The sequence below is a fragment of the Nothobranchius furzeri genome, chromosome 10 (genome assembly GCF_043380555.1).
Source record: "Nothobranchius furzeri strain GRZ-AD chromosome 10, NfurGRZ-RIMD1, whole genome shotgun sequence".
Lineage (NCBI taxonomy): Eukaryota > Metazoa > Chordata > Actinopteri > Cyprinodontiformes > Nothobranchiidae > Nothobranchius > Nothobranchius furzeri.
In genome coordinates this window covers 67,427,040-67,445,887 of record NC_091750.1, presented here as the reverse complement: position 1 = coordinate 67,445,887, position 18,848 = coordinate 67,427,040, and the positions used below count along the sequence as shown (strand labels likewise).

The 18,848-nt window shown below is 39.7% G+C and overlaps 1 protein-coding gene across 3 annotated transcripts in view; it reads right to left on the bottom strand.

Moving 5' to 3' along the window:
• The window catches only part of LOC107396139 (unconventional myosin-VIIa), a 56,410-nt gene that overhangs the window by 13,647 nt on the left and 23,915 nt on the right, over positions 1-18,848 (bottom strand). For 2 of the 3 annotated variants that reach the window (XR_011521836.1, XM_070555932.1), the window contains exons 15-27: positions 18,693-18,828; positions 14,100-14,206; positions 13,959-14,000; positions 10,183-10,320; positions 9,915-10,073; positions 9,066-9,158; positions 8,659-8,753; positions 4,399-4,483; positions 4,059-4,277; positions 968-1,285; positions 679-885; positions 177-353; positions 15-104 (exon numbers count right to left, since the gene is read on the bottom strand). Coding sequence is in view for 2 of the 3 variants with exons in the window: in XM_070555932.1 (XP_070412033.1) it covers positions 15-104; positions 177-353; positions 679-885; positions 968-1,285; positions 4,059-4,277; positions 4,399-4,483; positions 8,659-8,753; positions 9,066-9,158; positions 9,915-10,073; positions 10,183-10,320; positions 13,959-14,000; positions 14,100-14,206; positions 18,693-18,828 (1,866 nt within the window). In the remaining variant the exon portion in view is untranslated. The remainder of the gene's footprint in view (positions 1-14; positions 105-176; positions 354-678; positions 886-967; positions 1,286-4,058; positions 4,278-4,398; positions 4,484-8,658; positions 8,754-9,065; positions 9,159-9,914; positions 10,074-10,182; positions 10,321-13,958; positions 14,001-14,099; positions 14,207-18,692; positions 18,829-18,848) is intronic. The other variant, XM_070555933.1, reaches the window with a different exon arrangement.

Here is an 18,848-nt window from a genome sequence, read left to right as displayed (position 1 = left end):
GACCGGAGCCTCACCTCCTCTGTGATCTTGGATTTCCTCTTCAGTGTCAGAGACACCAGTTTATGTCTGACGCTGTTCCTCTTCTGGGTATTTATGGAGCTGTTCTGTAGACACAAACAGGTTAAATCCTCCATGTTCCTCTGAAGAACCTCACAAACCCGGCTACACGTTCTCACCTCTCCTTCCACCTGCAGCTCCTGCAGCTCCCTCTTGTAGGTCCTTTTCCCGAGGGTTTCGTAGATCTTCGTCATGACGGGGATCTTCTCGCTGCCGTCGTTGAGCACCATTTGGTATTTTGGCTCAGAGAGGTCCCCCATGAACCTCAACACGGTGATCCACACGGCTAATGCTGCCTGGAGAACAGAGCAGGGGCTTTATGTTACCTGTGAGGTTTATAAATCATGAATATAATGAATCTGCAGCTTCTTCAGGTTTTTCTGTTGCTTTACAGGAACGTTTAGAGAAATCCTCAAATATAGACCAGAGGTCTACAAACTTTACAATCCAAAGAGCCGTTTCTCCCCTCAGAAAAACCTTAGTAAAACTTAAGAGCTGCAACTGATGAAGGACCTTTTGAAAGGAGACACTTTATAATTCTCAATAAATATCTATAGGGCTCACTGACTGAAAACATGATTTGATTTGCTGAAGCAAACTCAGGGTGATGTTCAGTCTCACCAGCTGGTCTCCTTCATCCTCGTGGTACAGCAGAGGTTGTTTGAGCGGTCGTCTGATGTAGGTGTGAGTGGAAACACCCTGGAAGTAAGTGGCAGCAAACTTGGAGAACTTATACTCTGACAAATCTTCATCTTCCTCATCAGGAAGCGGAGGAGCTTCATTCAGCACCTCTTCTGCTTCCTCACCACGAGGCATCTTCTCCAGGTCCTGAGGAAACACACGTGGGCTTTAGGTTAAAGCAAAAACAGAAATTCTTCACCTCAGCTGCAGAAAACAAAAGAGCACAAACTTCAAAGCCAGCTGGTGCTTGTCCATCCAGGTTTGGTAACGGCCCAGAGTCTCCAAGAAACCCAAACATTCGGTCGACCATCTCAGAGTGATCGACAGGCTGTTCCTTCTCCCTCTCCATCTGTTCCAGCATCATCTTCTTCCTCCTGGCCTCCTGTTTTTCCTCCCTCTCCCTCTCCTCCTGCTCCTGGGCCAGCTGGATGAGCCGCTCCTGGTGTTTCCTCTCAGCCTCTGCTTTGGCCCGCCGAATGGTCATCTGGTTCCTCAGCAGCTCCTCCTCAGCCAGGCGCTGGCGCTCGGCTTCCAGGCGATGGTGCCGCTTCGAGTAGAGAAAACAGGAGGTAGGATGACGGTTATTTCATAGGCAACAAAAATACCTCAAAACAGGACAAAAAAACTCACATTAGGTACTTTTGGCTTTAACGGGAAAATGTAAGTTTTAAAGATTAAAGTTAAAATGTTCTCAGTAACCTCACTAACACATGTATCATGTTAACATGTGTCTTCATGCGTGTCCAGCTCGGCTCTTCCAAACTCAGGAGACGGGTCCTCCGTTGCGCTCGTATCACCACAGAGAATCCAGCCAGAGGAGAAAGTAGCTTCAGACGACAGGATTTGGAGTCTTATTTTCTGATATTCGGACATCTCTCTTCTGCTTGGCTAACAGCAACACGGCTCTACCACAGACTCCATTTGCTCTGCAGCGTTTATGTTTTATCTCCACAAATACCTCTAGCCTGGACTTCTGCTGTGTGGTGGAGCTGCTAATGCTAACGGTTAGCTTCTACTAACAGAGACGTTCTCTGCAGTTTCCTGGACGCTAAACCAACAACAGCCCATCGTGAGTCAAGATGGGCAAGTCCACGAATGTTAAGTGACAGGGTGACGTAGATCAGTCAGGATTTCTAATCCTAGAGATTCATCATCTGTTTTCAGATGCAGGAGATAGGTGTAGGAGACTATTTTCATGTTTAGCCTGCATAAAAAACTCAGTGAGCGATTATAATCAGAAATGATCATTAGAAAGTGGTTTTTCAGTGTTCCACACCTTTAAAAAGTAAGTATGTCCAGATGATTTAAAGCTTCTAATCTAAATAATAAAATGTATATATTTTTTAATATTAGGCCTAACGTGAAAGAGCGGTATTTCTGTTCCTTTAATGCAGGAAGAGCTGTTGCTTTTTCAGATTTATATTAAACATTTGATCATTAAATTAACTAATTATGACAATGCAAATATTTAAGTTAGAGAATTATGATCCTTTAGTACGTGAAAAAAGCGTACTTTAACTTTAATCTTTATATGATTGAATGTGGCTGAAAAGCAAAGAAAAGTTTGCTACATGGATACCAAAACTAAAATAAAACATGAATGCTTGACTTTCTTCTCCCCAAAGCAAGCAAAAATATTTTTAATAAGAGTGAAAGAACACCAAAAGGTTAGTTTGTTAGTTTATCCTTTTTTTTTTTGGGAAATTTTATTAGTTTCACAAAACACAAACATTTAAGGCCATAAGTGTTATCAGGTTAGTCTGTTACAAAATAAACATAGTAATCATAATCTGTTTCTAGAGGCAACATAAGAGGACAAGACAGCAAAAATGTTGGAGTGAAATAAAAAAATACACACACACACACACACACACACACACACACACACACACACACACACAAAAAGACAGCAAAAAGACAAGCAAAAACTATAACCAATATTTGGGCTCATTTTCATTCTTTCATCTCAGAATATTATTTTCTAACTTTGACTATTAGGTATTACAAGATAAGAACATTTTATGTGTTCTTTCAATAAAAAATTAAGATATAAATCACTTTGGTGTACCACGTTACCTGTAGAAAATGTTTTTTTGTAATTAAGGTTTAAATAAATTATATTACAGAATAACGCAGTTAACAGGCACAAAAAATGTTTCAGAACTCTACGGAGCCCCTGAAGGGACAAGTGTAAAAAGAGCACCCGATCGTCCTAGCAGCCAGCCAAGCAATGGTCCACACACTCAGATTATGGTAGAGAATGGCTGCAGAGGGACATGAAGTTACTTTGAACAGATCAGCCATTTTTGATAAAAATCAAAGTGAATTTTGACTTCAGCTGAAGTAAATGATGTGCACCAGAAACCAATGTTTTTTTTTTACAAGTCTCTTTAGGGCTCCATAGAATTTCTCCAAAATAACCTCGAAATTTACAACTTTGTATAATTTACAGATTAATCTCTTAAACTCCCATTAATAATTCAAACACGGCCATAAAAAAACAAAATGGTAACATTTGAGGCTTTAAATCTGCAAAACAATCGATGACATTCCTTCTACAATCATATTCAACACACATTAAAAATATATAAATAAAGGCAGAAAATATTTATAGTATTTCTGAAGGTTCACCTTTTTTTGTAGTACTTGAAGCTATTCTTCAAACTTTGAAAGAAAGACTAAGATTTAATTTCATTTTTCAAAATAAAAACATTTATATTTTTCTAACAGTTAATCCCTTAGGTTTTTAAAATGATTTGGCATTTGTTGATTTTAATGCACCTTTTTAGAATCACAGAGCATAAATACTCCTGTCTGTATGCAGCTATAAGCTCATTTAACACTGCAAAGTTGCATTTTCCCACAACAAAGGAAAAAATCTCTGTTAAAAATTAAGTGTGAAATTAAAAAAGAAAAAAGAAATTGCTCTTTTGTTGCAGCCAAACCTTCATTTGGACAGAAAATAAATTTCCAGTGTCACACAAAGAAGCACCACATAAAGGAAAGCTGTAGCAAAGCCACAGAAAGGCGAGAGCAGATGCAGGACAGACAGGAGTTCATAACTAATAAATGCAGGGATTATTTCACTATAAAGGAAAAGAAAACAGACCAGAAGGAGAAAATAAACAGTTAGGACTCAGAAAGGTTAAACTATGGTTTCCTCCTCATAAATGCCTCTAAAAAGGCTAAATAGCATAAATCTTGGGTGATCTTAAAGCAGATTGTTTTCTCCCAGTTTGGCTTCAGAACCAGAAGCCCTCCCTTTCTGGAGTGTCGACAAACATGTAGAAGTAGCAATAATAAACATAATGGTCATTTACCTCGGCCCTGAGCCTCTGGCAGAGGCGTCTGGCTATCATTCCTCTGGTAAAGGCCTGGATGGTCAGCACAGCTTGGAGACGCTGCCCGAACGCCTGTCGGATGAGGAAGCCCCGACAGCGGGCTTGGATCAGAGTAATCCGGTGGCGAGTGATCCGGTAGCTTCTGTAATGCTTCCTGGACCTGCAGACCGCCTGCAGACGGATGAAGCCAGACTTCATCTGGAGGAGAAAAGCAATTTGCACATCTCGTTATAACACACTATGTGGCAAATATGGAGAAATCCCACTTAAGTTTTACAGTTTAGAGATATAAAGATAAGTTAGAACACAATTTACTCACAATTTGGTAATTCTTCCTGTTTTGATAACCCCTCCAGAGCTTCTGTATGAAAATCACAGCTGTCTTCAGTCTAAGGAAGTTTGTTCTGTGATGAAAACATACATTTAGATTTAAAACCTGCTTTGAGAGCTGAATGAAGACTTTTAAGAAACTAAAATGTGTAAAATACATTTAGTTTGTTTTACAGTTTTTCCTAGTTGTTAACACAGAATTCCTTGTATGTCTAACACAATGACTACTACATGTAAGTGATGCACCAACTCCCTGAACCAATTCTGCTAAACTACAAGCACAAGCCATGCTGTACACTCAATCTGCAGCTTTGATTCAATTCAATTCAATTTTATGTATATAGCGCCAAATCACGACAAGAGTCATCTCAAGGCACTTCACATATTCCAATCCAGGTCAGTTCATTAAGCCAATCAGAAAAAATGTTTCCTATATAAGGAACCGCGCAAATTGCATCAAGTCACTGACTAGTGTCAGTGTCTTAACAGCAATCCTCATACTAAGCAAGCATAAAGTGACAGTGGAGGCACGCACGCACAGTGGAGGCACGCATGCACGCACGCACGCACGCACACACACACACAAACACACACACACACACACACACACACACACACACACACACACACACACACACACACACACACACACACACACACACACACACACACACACACACACACACACACAGCAATGTGTCTATGGTTACATTGTGATTGCTTAGTAAATATTCTATTTGGCGAGAGATAAACTTTATTGTATTTATCCTAGTGAATCTATTGTTAAACGGGTAAACTAGCAGTAGCACATCCAACGTCAGGGAAAGCAAAAAGTTATTATCAGGAGAGGGAGAATATTTAAGTGGTTAGCAGCAGTGTGCTAGACGATGGCCCCCTCCATGAGGCCACCACAGCTCAGCAGAACATCATTGTAGCTTCTTCTGGGGAGAAAAACACTTAGAGAAAAAATAAAGTTAACAGCTGAAATTGCAGGAAATAATACCGTTAAAGAGCAGATTGTAGAAGAAAATAGTCGAGTGTGAAAAGTGGTCAGTGTATCCTCCAGCAGTCTAAGCCTATAGCAGCATAACTACAGAGATAACTCTGGATAACCTAGCCTTTTAGAAGGAGGCATGTTGGAGGCAGGGCAAGGGAGAGCCGTCTTTATCTTCTGTACACTCCACCTCCCTCTACTCCCCCACTTGTCCAGATCTAGGCTAGCATCAGATTTTAACCATAGGCCCTATCAAATAAAAATGTTTTAAGCCTAGACTTAAAAGTAGACAAGGTGTCTGCCTCACGGACTAAGGCTGGGAGCTGGTTCCACAGGAGAGGAGCCTGATAACTAAAAGATCTGCCTCCCATCCTAATTTTAGATATTCTGGGAACCACCAGTAAACCTGCAGTCTGAGAGCGAAATGCTCGGTTAGGAACATATGGAACAATCAGGTTGCTGATGTATGATGGAGCTTGATTATTAAGAGCTTTATATGTGAGAAGGAGGATCTTAAAATCTATTCTGAATTTAACAGGCAGCCAATGTCGGGAAGCTAAGACAGAAGGGATATGATCTCTCTTTTTAATTCTCATCAAAACTCTAGATGCAGCATTTTGGACAAGCTGAAGACTTTTAACTACATTCTGTGGACTTCCTGAGAGTAATGAATTACAGTAATCCAGTCTTGATGTAATAAATGCATGAACTACTTTTTCAGCATCACTCCTGGAAAGGATGTTTCTAATCTTAGCAATATTCCGAAGGTGCAAAAAGGAAATCCTAAAAACCTGTTTAACCTGGGATTTGAATGACATGTCCTGGTCAAAAATAACACCAAGGTTCCTTACTTTATTCTCAGAGATAAATATAATGCCATTCAGGTCAGGTGATTGACTAAGCCATTTCCTTTTCTGGATTTCAGGTCCAAAGATGAGAACTTCAGTCTTGTCTTGATTTAAAAGCAAAAAGTTTAGGGTCATCCAATTTTTTATGTCCTCAAAACAAGCCTGTGGTACTCCATAAGTAACCCTGGAGTATGAAGAAGATTTGTCATGTACATTTACAAAATGAAATCTATCAGACAGGTAGGATTAAAACCAGCCTAGCGCCGTTCCTTTGATCCCTACAACATGTTCAAGCCTTTCTACAAGAACATTGTGATCTACTGTGTCAAAGGCAGCACTGAGATCTAACAAGACTAGAACAGACACAGGATTCTTATTCAAGGCCATGAGAATATCATTTGTAACTCTCACTAACGCAGTTTCAGTGCTGTGATACTCTCTAAAACCAGACTGAAATTCCTCAAACAGATCATTTGTGTTTAAATGCTCACATACTTGGATGGCCAGTATTTTCTCCAGGACTTTGGATAAAAATGGAAGGTTAGATATTGGTCTATAATTCATTGGGTCATCTGGATCCAGAGAAGGCTTCTTAAGTGAAGGTTTGATTACAGCAAACTTAAAATCCTGTGGTACATATCCATTTACTAAGGATAGATTGATTATATCTAGAATGGGGGCAGTAACCAAAGGAAATTCATCTTTAAATAATTTGGTTGGGATTGGATCTAAAATGCAAGTGGAAGGTTTAGATGAAGCTATTATTTTTGATAACTCCGAAAGCTCAACTGGATCAAAACGGTTCAAACACAGATAAGGTTCTACAGTTACCTCTGATACTGCCTCACTTACTGAGGAAGAAGAAATCGCATTAGGGAGGATGCTAAAGATTTTGTTTCTAATATAATTAATTTTACTTGTGAAAAATCCCATGAAGTCATTGCTGCTGAGGGCTAAGGGAATAGATGGTTCAGAGCTATGATTCTGTGTAAGTTTGGCAACTGTACTGAAAAGAATTCTGAACCAATTCTGCTAAACTACAAGCACAAGCCATGCTTTACACTCAATCTGCAGCTTTAAAACAAACCTTTGTCAAAACACTACACACAACTCTGCATTTGGCACAATTTTCATGGAGAATATCTTCATTTTACAGCTCTGTCATTCAAAACTGTAAAGTCAGTCCTACTTTGCACACCAACTCACCACATGGGTTAACACCTGTTACATATCAACACGATTAAGAAATGAAAGCAGTAATTTTTAACCATAGTGTCATCCATCTCCATGCTAGCCTTGGCCCCTACAATACTGTCCATCTGATCACTCCTGGACGTCCTACACAACACACTCCTTCCACCAAATCAGGTAGACGGTTCAGAACAGCTCAAGGTTGTTGTCGTTTGGGACAACGCAAGTTTCTACTGGGCTGCTCTGGTTCGTTACTGGTTCACTGCCCAGCCACACTTTTTAGTTGTTTATCTCCCTCAATATTCTTCATTCCTCAATCCTATTGAGACATTTCTTTTTTTTTTTTGTTTGGCTATAGTGTATGACCAAAATCTAAACACACAATAGAAGATGCTTGTGGAGATATAGCAGTTGATGCTATTCATGGCTGGATTGGTCACTCTAAGCAATATTTCCCTGCTGTCTTATATGACACAAATACATGCCATATACATAACACAATGTGTAAACAGACCTTCTGCATGTATGTAGGCTTGTAGTACAATAAGTGCAACACTGAACACAAAAAGGCTGACAGGAAGTCATTATAATGACTGGAGAAGAAATAGTCAGTGTTCAACTAGTTCTTATAAATGTCTACTCGTGATGGTTTGTGTGTCATTTGAAAACAAAATACCATTCTGAGAAGAACTTACATTGTTTTGAATGTAGAGTTTCATTTTACAGGAGAATTTAAGGGTTCTGCCCATTGTGTGCATGTTTATTGATTTGTTTGTATAGTTCTGACAATACGAGGCATGCTTTCAGAAAATATGTGTAAACAATTGGGAAAACCCGTAATATCCTTAATCTGCAATGATACTGCTTTAATTATTCTATCCCAAACTGTACGGACCTAATCACATTTACATTTCTCAGCTGATTTAATGCCCATCGAGGACCAAAGGGCTGCATCTTTGATGAATTCCTCTTCTAAAACGTTTGGCCAGATATGTCCGAATAATCAATAGTCTGCTTTACACCATTAGTTCTCCCTGGAAAGTCTAAAATATACTCAACGTCTCTGCTCTTGTAAAACAAGTAAATCCAATTTGGTTACATTAAAGGAACTCTGCTGTTTTTTCTTACTTTAAGCACCCCCTAGAGTCCTAATGATTCACTGTTTTAAAGTTGAAACAACTCTTTGAATGGTATTAAACGAGTCCTTGAAACCTGCCTTGCTTTCAGTCCACGCACGGACTTCTGGATGAGGATGACCTTGTCGGTGATGGCTTTGTCTCGCTCGATCTCCAGCTGCATGTCGTGATGGTCCTGATTAAATACGATAGATGAAATCAATTCATGCCTACAGGACTACTTTTAGTTATGCTGTGCTTAAAAGGATGGAGACATTTTTTTTACACATGGCACGAAACTTGTAAAATTACTTCAGAATTTAAACTGAAATTAAAACATTTGATCAGATTCCAGAGTTTAAATAGAGAAACTGCAGCTAACTCGAAATAAAATGATCTATTTTAAAGAGGATTAAATATCACAGGTGAAGAAAAATGGAAGCTCACTGGAATATTTGGTAATTTTTAGCATCAAACATAATTTTTTCCTCAGGATCCAGAAACCAACCTTTAGGAAAATCTTAGTTTTTCCGATCTGCCAGTCTTCGTGTTTACCCAGTCGGTCTGAGACTATCTGCTGGCAGGTTCCCCGCAGGTCCTCCTGGATGGAACCAACACTGTTAACCCTTTAACCTCCACACCAAGAAAAATGAACCTTTTGTGCATTTTTTGTTCATTTGGGACACTAAGGGTGTTTAATATACATGCATATGATATGTATAAAGATGTTAAAATATAATGTGTGCAGTTAATGAACCTTTTTCTGAAATGTTTTTATTTTTTGTGTTTTTTCCATTTGTTCTGTACATTTTAAAATAAGATGGAGACAATCATTGCTCAGCCAGTTAAAGGGCTAAAGTGACATTTCATAGGACGGTAACTGTTTTACACAATGAGGGAAAAATATCGGTTGGGCATATATGTCAAAACTATGGAAGCCCGGAATGGCACGGGGGAAAACACATTTTTAAGACATTTTCTTTCTGACCAAATTTTTGTTTGCTCTCAACTTTAAAGTCATCTGCATGTAATAAAAAAAATCTAGATTAAAGGTTTTATTTGATCACTTTTCATCCAAAACTCAAGAAAAAATAAGAGATTTGTTTATTTTTCCTAAGTCTTCTTTTGCTAAGGCATGGTGAAAAGTAATTTTTCTCTCGCCTAAATTTTCCAATTTTTTTTTTCCTTCTTTGGGTTTGAGAAAAATTTACACAAAAGAAAATAATTTCCCCCTTTGCCCTTCAGGGCCTAAGCAAAAGCAACAAAAAACCCTGAAGAAAGGCAACAGATTTTCTTTCTCCCCGGCCTATCAGGGACTCCATATAAAACCTAAAAATACATGTTTTATGTTAATGACCTGTATGTGAGCAGGTTTGATGCCAGGCATTAGAACTCTGTAGCGATCCACAAACTCAGCAAAGCTGTATCTGATGGGATAACCTGCCCTCCTGATCCGGATGGTCTCCATCATTCCGGAATAGCGCAGCTGACGAATACACAGCTCTCTGTCAAACAACTGAAGAAAAACACACAAGAACAAAAATGTAAGTAAGAAAAGGCATTAACAGGGGAAAAAAAAATCTGAAATAGGCCTAGTTTTTAACAGAGAGAAGGAGCTAGCTCACCATTGGCTTTTTGAGCTCGTTGGGTTTGATACAGCGAACAAAAAATGGTTGACACACACTCAGGGTTCTCATCAGCATCTCCAGAGAACGTTTGAACTGGCTGCTCAGAGTGGGAGAACGCTTCCTCGTCTCAACACCCTGCAATAGAAAGCACAAATACACTAAAAATAAATAAACTGCTTACACTCTGTTACAAAACTGTCAGAAAGAAATTATTTAAAAAGGAGTAAAAAAAAAGATTAATAGAAACATTAAAATAAAAAAGTTTCATTTTTAAATGTAATGAAATGTCAAAATTTAATTACAATTTAAAAACAATTCCAAAAAAAAAAAAAAAAAAGAAAAAGCATTCAGTCTGTAAAGGTTGTGTACAAAATAAAAGTTATGTATGGAGAATCAAAAGGCTTTTCTCAGAAGGTTTTTCAAAACTTTAAACATGTTTAAAGATATAGGGAGCCTAATTCACTTCTGCATCACTGGTCTCCGGAAGAACGAAAAAATGAATGCAAGTTTAGTCAACGGGGCTAAAAATGCTATTTTCTAATCCGCTTTGCCTTACGCCCTGGATCGCACATATGTTGTACAGCAATTTAAACTAAAAGTAATGATGTGTGTTTCAACCACGCCAGTCACGTACTTTGAGATTTATTAGCTTGTAAAAGTTCGTAATTAGCATGACTACACACTAGAAATCGGCACGTGGAATATGTGTCTTCACCACATAATCTCATCTCCCCTAGCGTAGTTGCTACTTACCACATGACCAGATCAATGGTGGTTCTTTCCTCCTGTGGGAAGTTTGTTGAATTTACAGCCCTTTTCCCTCAGTTTTCTCCGTGTCTGGTTCGATGACGTCACTTTCATGAAGCGCATTTGTATTCCTGGACTTATTTTCACACAAAATCTAAAATAGCGTTTCCCCCTGTTCGAAAATAAGCACGTTCTTGGTATCAAAATGTGTCTTTAAAATTCACGGATATCATATGTGAATCGATGGCACAAAACAAGCGGAATTAGAAAATAGTGTATTTAGCCCCATAGACTTGCATTTATTTTTTTCTTTCTTCCATGATGCGTAAGTAGGTGGGCATGACTTAGTCTTCCTATAGCAAAGGATATTTTTCTTCCAGTTGGATCATCGGAACCATTGGTCACTGTCAATCATTCTGGTGAACCATTCAAGCAAGGCTGTTGTATGTCGTACCTTGCTGGGTAGTTTTCACTTCCTGCGCTTGCATTAAGCGAAGGTTGGGCTCCACACAGACGCCTCTGTTGCCGGTTTTCTGCTCAACAAGTAAGCTAAAGTTTGGCATGCTATTTGGATAAATTCATTTCAGATTACTGCTAGAAGTTGGCCACAAGGCCGGCAGCTACTTGTGATTAAGAAAGCTGGGCATTCTTTCTCATGGGTGTTTCTTTTTTTTTTTTTTTACAAGGAGAGGGTGGTTCTTTTCTGAAATTCAGAAACATCCTCCACTATACCTTTAACTATTATGCAAAATAATTCAATAATAAAAATATTTAATGATTTTAAAATGTAGATTGGCTGGGCAAATTCCCACTCACCCTCTAGGATCCCCCTAAGGTATAGAGCTGGTCCAGTGTTTCACGGCCAGGACGAAAACCACATTACTTCTCCTGAATCTGAAGTTCGACAATCCGACGGACTCTCCTCTCCAGAACCCCTGAATAGACCTCACCTGGAAGGCTCAGGAGTGTGATCCCCCTGTAGTTGGAACACACCCTGTGGTCCCTCCCCCTTTTTAAATAAGGGAACCACCACCCCGGTCTGCCAGTCCAATGGGACTGCCCCCGATGTCCATGCGATATTGATGAGCCGCGTTGGCCAACACAGCCCCACAACATCCAGAGCCTTAAGGAACTCCGGGCGGATCTCATCCACCCATGGAGCCTTGCCACAGAGGAGTGTTTTTACCACCTCAGTGACCTCAGCTCCAGAGATTTGAGAGGCCAACCCAAAGTCCCCAGACTCTGCTTCCTCACTGGAAGACGTGTCGGTGGGATTGAGGAGGTCTTCGAAGTACTCTGCCTACTGATCCACAACGTCCTGAGTAGAGGTCAGCAGCACACTGTCCCCACTATAAATAATGTTGGTAGCACACTGCTTTCCCCTCGTGTGGTGCCGGAGGGTTGACAGAATCTTCTCGAAGCTGTATGGAAGTCTTGCTCCATGGTCTCACCAAACTCCTCCCACGCCAGGGTTTTTGCCTCCACGACCACCCGAGCCTCATTCCGCTTGAACTTCCGGTACCTGTCAGCTGCCTCTGGAGTCCCACAGGCCAAAAAGACCTGATAGGACTCTTTCTTCAGCTTGACAGCATCCTAACTGCCAGTGTCCACCAGCGGGTTAGGGGGTTACCGCCGTGACAGGCACAGGCGATCCTGCGACTACAGCTCTGGTTGGCCGCCTCAACAATGGAGGCACGGAACAGGGTCCATTCAGATTCAATGTCCCCCGCCTCCCCTGGAACATTTTGGAAGTTCTGTCGGAGGTGGGAATTGAAGCTCCTTCTGACAGGAGACTCTGCCAGACGTTCCCAGCAGACCCTCCGATACGTTTGGGTCTGCCTGGTCGGACCGGTCCTCCACCATCATCTGAGCCAACTCACCACCAGGTAGTGGTCAGTTGACAGCTCTGCCCCTCTCTTCACCTGAGTGTCCAAGACATGCAGCTCGGGCATCTGGTCAGGATGCCTCCTGGACGCCTCCCTGGTGAGATTTTCCGGGCTCGTCCAACTGGGAGGAGGGCTAAAGGTAGACCCAGGACACGTTGGAGGGACTATGTCTCTCACCTGGCCAGGGAATGCCCTGGATTTGTGACTTTTGAAGAAGTTGTGGACTTTTTTTCCCAATAGAAAAAAAAATGTATATATATATATATATATATATATATATATATATATTATATATATATATACATATATATATATATTATATATATATATATATATATATATATATATATATATTATATATATATATATATATATTATATATATATATATATATATATATATATATACTGTATATATACAGTATATATATATATATATATATATATATATATATATATATATATGAAAGAAAAAAAAATTAAATGTGGAGAAGTCACTACCTCCATAAAAAATGCCACTGCCAGAGCTCCTGATTGAATTTGATTTAAAAAAATGTGTCAACAGTTTAACAGAAAATGATCATTTTGAGACATTGCCTCTTTTTAAATAGCCCACATTTATTTAAAGTAAACAGACTTTTCTTTGAGCTGAATAATTCCAGGTCTGGGGAGAATCATTTGATGATTAAAGCATCACTGATCAGTTCTTGAATATGATCTAATGATTTCAAAATGATGTGAAATGGCTCTAAAACAAGTTTGTTCTCGCAGACTTTGCATCAAAATGTGTTTCAGCTATCGAAGCTACATTTCCTTAGTTTGTTTGATTCTTTTCATAGAAACACGGTTTATCATTTTAACAGGATTAAAGGATTCGGTTTTCAGATCACATAAACATCCTCAACATTAACTGAATTTGTTTTCTCGTTAGGCTGAAGACGAGTCTTCACACACATCTGTTAAGTTACACAACACAAGGTTATGGCTACCGCACACAGGCACAACAGGAAACAGTAAGTGTTTTTCATCAGCACCACATTTCCTCTGGGTCTTCCAACAACAAACCAGTGGAGTAAAAAGAAGGTTTGAGGAAGTGAAGGACACAGCAGAAGGAAACATGAACACCAGACTGTTGAGTTACCTTGGGAGTAGGAGTGCTGGGCTGCTGATAGCCACAGAGAAACTGATAAAAGTGTAAATGAAAAAACAACACAGGAGAGACAGTAGAGTGAGAACAGGTCAGAGGAGAAAGTAAAGGTCGCTGGAGAGGGTGACTGGTTACCATGGCAATGTCAGCCTGGAAGATCTGCTTGATGAATTTGTTCTTGGATGAATGAACAAGCTGGATGATGTCAGTGTGGAGGCTGTCGCGATTTTTCTCCAGGAACCCTGAAGGAGCAGAAGGAGATTATTTCATTTTATACTTCTGGACTAAACTTTAGGTTATAACACTCCTGTAAGGAAACCTTACATTCACAAGCGTATGTACGCACACAGGTGCTCACATGGTGTTTTCACAAGTATGGACTGGTGTTTGACTCATAACCTTGGGCTGTGGTTGGCACTAAATGCAGCACGAATTAATTAATTATAATTATTTAGCTTTTCAGCTAAAATTGCTACGTTATACATCCTTATGTTTGGCGCTGTGATATCTTGGTTTAGTTGTTTTTTTTGGTAATTCATTTTATTAATTTTATATAAACACAAACAGAGCCACCTCGCACAGCAGTCGCCGACATATTACAGTCAGGTCTTCCGTGTACAAATTGCACATCATGTGCTACATATCTTGTAGTAGGAAAAAAAAAATACGGGGGGGGGGGGGGGGGGGAATTAGACATGATTATGAATTAGTGAAAATAAAATGTGCTCTTCCCTTCTGCAGCAAATCAGCAAGGTCACCGGGGATATGGTCAAGAAAGGGTTGCCAAATATTATAAAACAAATAGGTATTTCCTCTTAATGTAGCACTGAGATGCTCCAGAGGGAGAACCTTAAATATTTCTCTGTACCACTGTGTAACTGAAGGTGGTTTGTCCTTAATCCACTGGAACAGGATACATTGCCTTGCTAAAAGTAAAAGTTTGCCCATTAACAGCACTTGCCCTGTAGACATAGGAAGCTGCCCGAGAGGAAGATTGAGAAGAAACAAGACTGGCTCTGGTTTTACTGTTTTGTGAAAAATTGAGCTAAGCTCCAGAGAGATATTCTTCCAAAACCTGGATATCAAGGGGCAACTCCAAGTACAATGATAATGGGTCCTCGCTTCCTTCCTACATTTCCCACAAAGGGGAGAAATTTGGGGGTTAATCTTATTGAAAAAATAAGGTGTACGCTGCAATTGGTGTAATATCCTGTATTGACTCTCTCTGAGTCTATTACATATTAACATTTTTTTTGCAGATTCAAATACTTCTGACCACATATCACTATCAATCTTGATTTCCAGATCCTTCTCCCAGGACTCCATACTTCTGTTACTACTAGAACAATTAAGGGAGAATAACTTTTCATAAAAAAGTGAAATAAATTTCCTGTTGTTAGAAGAAAAATCAAATCAACTTTATTTATAAAGCGCTTTCACATGCCCAAAATGGACAAACAAAGCACTGTACACCAATAACAAGCACAACAATAAAACAGACATATATCCATTTAAAATACAATAAGAAATTCCGAGTACAAGGTCGCAATCCATATCAGTACTGTTTCCAGAATCAGATCCAGACACATTCAAAGTGATGCTGCCCACGCAATCCCAACTTCAATGTCCAAACACCAACGAGAACAGATGTGTTTTTAGTCGGCCTTTAAAGGTCTCCAGTGATTTGGCCTGCTTTACGTCGATTGGCAGCTCATTCCAAAGACTTGGTCCGAACACTGAAAAGGCATGACTCCCACGAGACTTCAGGCTGTACCTGGGCACGGTTAATAGTCTCTGGTCAGCTGACCTAAGGGAACGCACCGGTACATGTCGGTGGATGATGTCTGACAGGTATTTAGGTGCCCCTGAGTTTAACGCCTTAAACACAAACAGATATACCTTAAACCTGATGTGATAGGAGACAGGGAGCCAATGCAGGGCACGTAGGACTGGTGTAATTTGTTCAGACCTCCTGGTAGATGTTAACAACCAAGCAGCCGAGTTCTGAACCGCCTGGAGGCGTGCTATTGGAGCTTGCCTAAGCCCTGCATATAGCAAGTTGCAATAATCCAGCCTGCAGGTAACAAAGGCATGGAACACAGTTTCCAAATGACTACGTGACAGAAATGGCTTAATTTTCACTATACGGCGTAGATGAAAGAAGCAAGATCTCACAATTCCGTTCACTTGAGCCTCAAATCTGAGCTCTGCATCCAACTTTACCCCTAGGTTAGTGACCACCGCCTTCTGATGCGGTGCCAGTGTGGAAAAATCAAGCCCTTGGGCACCTCCTAGGGTCTTTGGTGGAGTAAAGAGAATTACTTCAGTCTTGTTTTTGTTGAAACACAAGTAGTTCTGAGCCAACCATAGCTTGATGTCCTCCAGGCAGTCCAACAAAGGTTGAATGGTGCATAAACCACCATGCCTAATTGGAAAAATGACCTGGCAATCATCAGCATATAAATGGAATGACTCGTCATGCTTGCGGAATAGGTCACACAGGGATAGAAGATATAGGGAGAAAAATAGCGGGGCCAAAATCGATCCCTGGGGCACTCCCCAAGGCAGCTCAGCCAGGTCGGAGGAACAGTCCCCCAACCTCACACAAAAATTCCTCCCTGTCAAGTATGATCTTATCCACTTAAGTGCCTGGCCCATAATGCCCACAGACCGCTCCAGCCGGTTTATTAGGATACTATGATCAATGGTATCAAAGGCTGATGTCAAGTCCAAGAGCACCAGAGCCACAGCATCACTGGAATCATTAGCCAATAAAATGTCATCAAGGACCTTCAGCAATGCAGATTCAGTGCTATGAAAGGGTTTGAACCCAGAATGAACTACTTCTCCAATTCCTCATTCCTGTAGAAAAGACATCAGTTGGATAAACACAGCACTCTCTATGGTTTTTGAGATGAAAGGGAGTGTTGATACAGGTCTGAAATTAGACAAGATTGTTGGGTCCAGTCCTGGTTTCTTTAGCAGAGTTCGTACTACCGCCTGTTTTAGGGAAATAGGGACTTCCCCAGATAGCAAGCTGCTATTTACAATTTGCAGTACATGGTCACCCACTACAGGAAAAACTTCTGTCTATTGCCTTGCCAGGAGAACATCAGTTAACGCCCCCTGTTGGCTTGAGTCTCATGACCAGATCCTCAAGCTCTGCAAGAGTTAATGGTTGAAAACCCTCCAGTGCCCTTGGAACACAGAGATCTGCAGAGTGGTCATGCTTAAGTGGTGGAATAGAGGCCCTTGTCACCCTTACCTTGTCCAAAAAGAAGTCCAAAAGATTGTTACATGACTCAATGGTGTACTCAATCGCAAGGGGCTCATTGACGTTTAAAATAGAGTCCACTGTCTTAAAAAGTATCCAGTCCGATTAAAATTAAGGAGGAAGTTCTGCAGAGAGTGACATATTGGACTGTACCATATGTCTGACCTGGAGAAAACCGTAAAAGTGAGAGTGTGGTATTTGGTATTTAGCCTGGAGCTGTGAGAATGACATAAAATTACCATTTTCAAGTAAATCAGACAGGAATCTTAGCCCTCTTGAGTGCCAATCATTGAAGAAACTTTTTCTTACACCAGGAGGAAAGGATTGATTTTGTATTATAGGTTGTAGTGCTAATGAGAATCCCTTCTTGCTAATATGTCTGGTAATATCACCCCAAACTTTCTGTTGTATTTTTGTGTGTCCCCTTTTTCTTGCTTTCTGCAGGCCTAGAAGCTAATTCATGTGCATCCTTTTTTGTGGAACACCTCCACACACCGCTTTCTTTCCTCTCCCCATTTGTCTCTTAGTCCATGTTCATTGGGATTAAAAACAACTAAAAACATTTCTATTATTTATGGCTGAAAAAAAGAAAAAGAATAAATTAAAATGAAATTTGGGACTTGATATCATTTTATTTAAAAAAGTTTGAAAACACACACTTGATTTAAAACATCATAGGAAGTTCTAAACCTAAATAAGCAAGACAAAAGTAATACAAGATCGTTTCTCTAAAAGCATTTTTAAAGCAGTTTTGGGACTTATTTTTTGACTCTGATGCTGATTTATTTCTATTTATTCAGTACGTTTTAAAATTTATGTTTAATTACAGGGAAATATAGGTAAAATTAGACATAAAAACTAGAGTTTTTTATGTGGATTACATCTTCATAATAAAGCACAATTTGTTTGACAAAAGTTTCCTTTTTAACTGTTACTTTTAGGGATGTGTATTGGTGAAATTCTGACGACACGATACACATTACGATACAGGGAGGACAATACGATATATTGTGATACATTCAGCCAGACAACATTAGAGATTTTTTTAGACTGAAATTATTGTAGGAAAATTCAAACAGTGATACATAACATGTTTAACATGAAGTATCTGAACCATAATAGAGGCATATACATTTCAGTGGTGGAAACAAAACCCATTGCATGCTGCCGTTAAATAGCGCTCGGCGTTTGAATTGCACCAAAATAAAATACAAAAATGTTTTCATTTCAATTCTTCCAAAAATTCGATACCTGGCTTTTAAATATTGATATATCGCAGGAAAAAATGTCGCAATGTATCGCCATATTGATATTTTCTTACATCACTAGTTATTTTTCCATGAAGACACATTTTCTTTGTTCTTGTGTTGTTTCAAAGTTTTAACAGTTTCATCTACTTTTTTCTTTTCAAAGTAAAACCCACCATGTGCTTCAAACCATAAAACATAACGTACCTCTAGACTCGTAATGGACTACTCCAGCAAAGTGTTGGATCCCAAACTGGGTTCCGTAGCTGTTTTTAGGAGGAACGTAGTTGGAGTTGAGTTTGTGCTGCGAGTTGAGTTTATACAACATTGTTGCATCTGTTCCCTGACAAAAGATGAAGATCC